This window comes from Leishmania mexicana, chromosome 34 (assembly GCF_000234665.1).
Source record: "Leishmania mexicana MHOM/GT/2001/U1103 complete genome, chromosome 34".
NCBI classification, from domain to species: Eukaryota; Euglenozoa; class Kinetoplastea; order Trypanosomatida; family Trypanosomatidae; genus Leishmania; species Leishmania mexicana.
In genome coordinates, this window is record NC_018338.1 from 92,501 (window position 1) to 98,883 (window position 6,383).

The 6,383-nt window shown below is 56.9% G+C and overlaps 1 protein-coding gene across 1 annotated transcript; it reads left to right on the forward strand.

Moving 5' to 3' along the window:
• Window positions 1-4,208: 4,208 nt before the first annotated feature.
• LMXM_34_0380 (conserved hypothetical protein) lies at window positions 4,209-6,035 on the forward strand (the record flags this gene model as incomplete). The annotated part of the gene is made up of 1 exon (XM_003878994.1): window positions 4,209-6,035. One exon carries the CDS (start codon window positions 4,209-4,211, stop codon window positions 6,033-6,035), a length of 1,827 nt encoding a protein of 608 aa, XP_003879043.1.
• Window positions 6,036-6,383: the final 348 nt, after the last annotated feature.

The following is a 6,383-nucleotide window of genomic DNA, read 5'->3' on the forward strand; positions in this document are numbered from 1 at the left end:
TCCTCTCCCTCTCACGCGTGTCGAGTTTGACGTGGCGGTGAGCTGCCGCACTGGAGGGCGTGGAGTAACACGGCTGTGCGGCCTTTTATCTTTCCCTATCTTCCACTCTTGTCCGTTTCTTGTGTCCTGTGCGCGTCTCCCTCTCCCTATCTCCCTCTCCTCTCTCTTACTCCTTTTGTTTTGTTTTGTGTTTTTGTTTCTTCGTGGTTTTCGTTTCTCTAAAGTCTCTCTCTCCCCGCCTGACCTCCACACCTCCTCGCTCTCTTGCTTCATGCACGCATGCGCACCCTCCCCTTCCCCGACGCCACTTACACCGCACGCCCACATCCTTTTCTGCTCCCCCCCGCTCCGCTCTTCTTGGGCATTCCGTGGCGTTGTCCATCTCGCGCGCGTGCTCTCGCATTTCTCTTTTTGTGGTTGACGGTGCGTTCTCAGTCGTGTGCGTGCTCACGGTGTGGTTGTGGCGTATCGGCTGCGTGAGACATGGTGCTGTACATCCCCTCTTTGATTTTCCTTTCTGCACCCCTTCACTCTCCCTTTGTCGTGTCGCCGCTTGCGGAGCCTAATGGCGGGAGCCGCACCTGTACAGCAGCGCGCACAACGCGGGAAGCACAGGCGTCCCGAGCGCGCACTACAATAGAAGTGCTTTTAGCGAGCCACGTGAGCACTCAAGCGCGAATGCCCAGAAGTTCATGCACACTTGCATGTGTACAGACTTCGAATTACATGAAAGCGGGGGTGGGGTTACAGCGGAGGAGCGCACGTCCACAAGAGCACGTGCGAACTCGAACAGTAGCAGCAATACAAACGTCAGAGGGAAAAGGCCAGGCGTAACTAACGAGGTGTGTGTGTGTGTGTGCAGGCGCAAAACAAAGATTCGATCAACAACAAAGAGAAGAGAGAAAATGAAAGGGCGCCGAAGGGACACACACACACGCGACGGAGGAGGTGGACACATTTTTTATTTTCTCCCATTGTTTTACGATTTGAAGGTTGTGAAAGGCTGCGTGCACCGCTGGCGACTCACCACCGGGGGTGTCACAGTGAAGGTGTGCGTCGCCTTTCTCAAATCTCCTTCCCTCTGTGTGTGCGTGTGCGCGATCAACTTTCGCCCACCCGTCCTGTTCATCTTTCTCTCTTCCCCCGCTCACTCTATACGTGTGTGTGTGTGCACGTTTACGTGTCTCCTTTTTCTTCTCCCTCCGCCACTGACATACGTCATACACACACACGCGTGTGTGTGTGTGTGTGTGTCTGCAGAGTCTGTCTCTGCACCCGCCGCCCTATCTGTCCTCCTCCCCTGTTTCCTCCGCTTCCTCTCTCTCTTTGGCTGTGGCTCGACCTCTTCTACCAATGCGTATGTGTGCGCTGTGCGCGTGCGTGTCGTTGGATGTGTGGCGTTCTGGTGTGGTCCTTTGCTCTCCGCCTCGTCGTTTTCGTTTTTTCGTTTCGTTCTTCGTTACCTTTACGTCTATGCGTGTGTGCGTGTGTGTGTGGGTCGGCGTACGTGCATCTCTCTCTCCCTCTGCCTAAGAGTGTGCATCTCTCCCCCTTCGTGTGCGTTGTGCTGCTTGATCTCGGCTTACCTCTCCTGTGTGTGCCTGTGTGTTGGTTTGGGGCCTTCTTTGCGCCAACAGACGGACCACAGAAAATGCCGAGGGGATGAGGGGTGGCGAGTATGACGGGAGTAAGGGAGGGAGAGAGGGGAGGGGGCACGAGGATTTGGCAGAAGGACGCTGTCGGCTGGCATCTCGGCCGACTCATTTTATTCGGAAAGGAAGCGCAAAGGTAGGGTGAAAGCAAGCAAGGGCGACGCATTCAGCCCCTATCTCTCCGCTACTCTTTTCCCTCGACAGATGCGCACTTGTACGCGGTCTTTGAGGCACTCACAAGAGCGACACGCACACACGCACACGCACCTCTTTGCATTCACAAGAAACGAAGCGAAAAATGAACGGGAAACATGTTTTGATGAAATTCCGGCAGAAAATGAAAAGAGCAACGAAGAGGAGGGCCACGACGACGACGACTATGCACTGCCTCATCATCACCGGCAACAGCAGCGGCGGAGCCACCGCCACGGAGAGAACTTTTTTTTTGAAACGTTTCTCCTCGACTTCTTTTTCACTTCTCCTTGTTTTGGTTTTCACTTGTAAAAACACAAACCACACCAAATCCACGAAAACACCTTCGCCTGATGGAATATGGCTGCGAATATGCAATACATCCACGCACACACACACGTGCTCATGCAAAGGAAATTAGCTACACACTGCAACATCATCATTAAACTGCTGCTGCAGCACCACCGTCAACGTCGAGGATCACACCCATAGGCTTACGTTTTTCTCTCCTTTTCTTTGTGCGGGGGGTTTGCGTCTTTGAGAGAGGGGTGACTTGAGGTGGTGCAAATATGTGTGTGTGTGCGCGCAGAGCCATTAATGCACCAAAAAAAACGAGAAGGAAAAGAAAGCGAACATAAGAGGTGGGGAGGGTTCCCAGAGCACACGGAGTTCGCACGGCACTCTCCTTTGATGCATGAATGGGGGTATCGCACCGCAGCACGCGAGTGTGCGAACAGCACCGGCCGCTCTCTACCGCGCGCCTCCTCGAGAGTCGGCAGAGCTCTTTTGTGAGAGGGATGTGCGCGCGTGTTTGTGTGTGCTGCCGTGGTTCACAAAAAAGGGAGCGAAGGCGAGAGAAGGAGAGGTCTGCGCATCGATTGCCTGATAGGAAGGCCGGTTGGGAGGGGGTATATTCGCAGGCGCGTTATGGAGTCATGCCCAGCCCCCTTCTTACCACCACTCACACTCACACTCACACGCCCACCGTGTCGTCTGTGTGGTCACTTTTCCTTACTTTTGGCCTCCTCTTTTCGTTCTGTTTCATCTCTGCCTTCGGCGACTGTGCGTGTGCGCTAACGTGCACGCCATTGGTGTCCTTGCTGCTACGGCCGAGCCCGTTGCTTACACACACGCGTACTGGCACAACGCCTTCACAAGCACATCACTCATTATCTTCCCCCTCTGCAGATTTGCGAAAAAAAAACGAGATATTCGAACACCGGCGAGAAAAGAAACGAGAAGGCTTGCATGCCGATTTCTATCCCCCCTCCTCCTTTTCAGAGCTTTTCGCAGACTGTGTTCTCTGTTGGCATTGTACCTTCTCACTATCACTTGCATGGTGTATCCCTGTGGCTTTGTCGCTCTTTCTTCCTCTGCTTCTCTTTTTTTTTCGCTTTTCGAGTCTGAGCAGCTGGAGTAGATTAAGTCACAGGATCCGCACAAGTGCATCTGTATACAGCTATATACAGATGCGTCGCTGGGTATTTGAACTGCTCTCCCGTGATCTCCACACACTTTTCTTTTTCCTCTACCTCTGAGATCTTCTTTATTATCGTGGCTCCTCACGCATCTCTCTCGCCTTCACCCGACGCACCGCACCGTAGTGCATAAGAGAGGCCTTTCACCGCTCTGCCCCCCTACTCACTCACACCCACACGCACACCCGCACACCCGAACCCATAGACACCGCACTGAGCCTGCGCGAGAGGCGTCACACCCTCCACCGCACTCCACACCCACGCATAGAGAGGGACTCACTCCGACACGTTGGTTTTCCTTTTCTTCCCTTTTCACGCATACATCCACTCAGCTAAAGGCCAACACAGACCTGCCCCGCCCCCCCTCTCTCCTCCTCTCTCTCGTTGCCTCACTCCTCCTCCTCGACGCGCCGGGACACCTCCTGACTACTCACCCACATCCACAATAGTCTACTCCGCGGCAGCGTCGCACTGGCTGCGCTCTCCTCCGCGCTCACACACTCCGTCACACACACACACACGTCTCCACTCCAATTCATCTGCCTCCCACCACTCGCGCTCTACGACGTGATTTGCTCATTCTTTTCATTACATTTTCCTTTGTGTGTGTGTGTACGTCGGCAGCCTCTCTCGCGCACCGGGTGCCACCCTACCTATTAGTCGACCCTTCCACCCATAGATACACACACACAGCAGTGACTCGTGCCAACGCATATCGCTGCACCGAGTCGTTTCACTGGCGGTACTTTTATCTAGCACGTTTTCGTCTTTTTTTCGTTACTGTTTTGTTACGCGCGGTAAAATATCAGCGAGCACGTACACACACACACCAGTGAGGTGGGGCTGCTGTTGCTGCTGCTCACGCGTCGACCAGTGAAGCCAAACCATGCTCGCCTTTACCATTACGTCGACAGAGCAGGAGCGGACAGTGAAGCGGCTGAAGGTCGACAGCCCTTCAGCGTCTCTCGAATGCGAGGATGACGGTGAGAACAGCTGCAGCAGCCTGCTGCATATCGCAGAGGCCAATCCTGCGTTAGAGAGCGTGCAGCGTACCCCACCCCTGTCTAAGCACGCTGACACTCCTGCAACGGAGGCGGTGAATGGCGTCTCTCCCGAGGTCTCACCGGCGAACTCGTCGAGGAGCCGCCCCAGCAGCGACGACGACGATGACGGCAAGGACAAAAAGGACATGAGTGACGACCACCTTTCTTTCCCGGTGGCACGGCAACTTAGCGGCGACATGTGGTGCGTGACACGCACACCAACGGGGTCTGCCGTGACGGCTACAGCCGCCATAGCCGGTGGCGCAGCTGCTCCGCCGCTCCCCATCACGACAAACGGCGCCATCACTGCACTGCGCAGTCTTGGCCAACTGCAGACGCTCGTGAGCAGCACAAACACGTCGTCCGCGAAGGATAAGGTGCACCCTAGTCTGCGGCTCAAGCCGGGCGAGACGGTAATGCTGCTGTTGCACTTTGACGAGACGTCCCTGCGCTCGCTCATCAACGGCGCGACAACGGAACTATCGCAGATGCGCGTCTTTACGCTTAACCTGGCGAAGCTGCCGCCGCATGACTACGAGGCGACCCCCGAAAAGCGCCTGAGCGCCGGTGGGTGTACCAGCAGCCCCGATGCGAGCGACCGTGCGCGGCGTGGCGGCGCTGGTGTGCCACAAGTCACGGCCCAAGACACTGAGGACGAGGACGAGGAGGAGCTGGTGCCGGCGGTGCACCCAGTGGCGGTGTCGACAGCGGCCGCAGCGGGGACCAGCACCATTGCGGAGAAGGAGTGCCCTCCTCGCTCGTCGGTCTCCACGGGTGGCGCCCTCGCGCTCGACGAGGCTGCCACCGTCTCCTCGCTCTCTGGCGACCTCCACCACGCTAGCGATGTCATCAGCGATAAGCTGCACCAGATGCTGGCAGTGGACACCATACTGAACCCCCACGCTTCCCAGCAGCAGCGTGGCCACGGGAGTGGCGACGGCGGTGCCGCCGGCACTGGCAAGAAGGAGCCGTTGCTTTTCCCCGCCATGATCGTCTGGCGCGCTGCTGGCGCCCCACGCGAGGAGTACCCACCGGCACCGCCGCAGACTTACTCTTCCCAGCCTCCATCCACCCCTGCAGAGCTCTTTTCCGACCGCCTTTCTGCCCAGGGCGGGCCACTGGTGGTGAAGGAGGCAACCGGGGTGGACCAGGTGCACTCCTTGACGCTGTTCCGCCCCGTCTTCACGATGGAACATCTTTTCCGCACCCTTGTCCGTACTGTCGCGCCGTCGTTTGCTGCCAGAGGCACTGGCGAGAAGTCCCGCACGGTGCTGTACCTCGGCGCATCGTGGTGCCCGCCTTGCATGCGCTTCGTGCGTGAGATGCCGCGCTTCATCCGAGAGGATCTGCCGTCGAGTGTCGTGTGCACCCTGAAGGCGGACATGGACTTGGCCAAGCCCATCTATGACTACTTCAAGGTGGAGATAATCCCTACCTTTGTTGTCCTGGACAACGAGGTACTCATGAAGTGCTACGAGACTGTGCAGCGTCAGCAAAGCAGTGCTGCCAGTAGCGGCGGCGGCGGCGCCTCGCAGTCCGACTACGCCCGTGCCATCCAGGAGGCCTTCTCTAAGGCAGAGCTGGGCCGCCTACAGAACTCCAACAGGCAGCTCGTGAGCACCTTTATCTCGAAGCACAGTCAAGCTCTGAGCTTCGATGAGGACTTCTGAAGGATGGCATCAGTGACAGATACCGTTGCTGCTTCTGCTCCTCGGCACGCGGCCACCGCCGTGCTTGACCGCTCCTGCTCATTCCGTCTCTTTCTCACACATCGCTTCCTGACCCGTGTATGCCGACACCTGCCCAGCTCACGCCATGCAGGGGTGTTGCACTGTTTTCTTTTTTCCAGGGTCTCACTCACGGGCACACACAGACACGGAGGCGTGTCATTTGTTGGACGCGGTGGGGCACTCGACACTTCACACACCGCAATTGAGGTGCTTGAATCGGCCATCGAGGCCAACGAGCATGCACACGCCCTGAGGCGTGCGATTAGGTGACACCTTTGTTTCTAAACC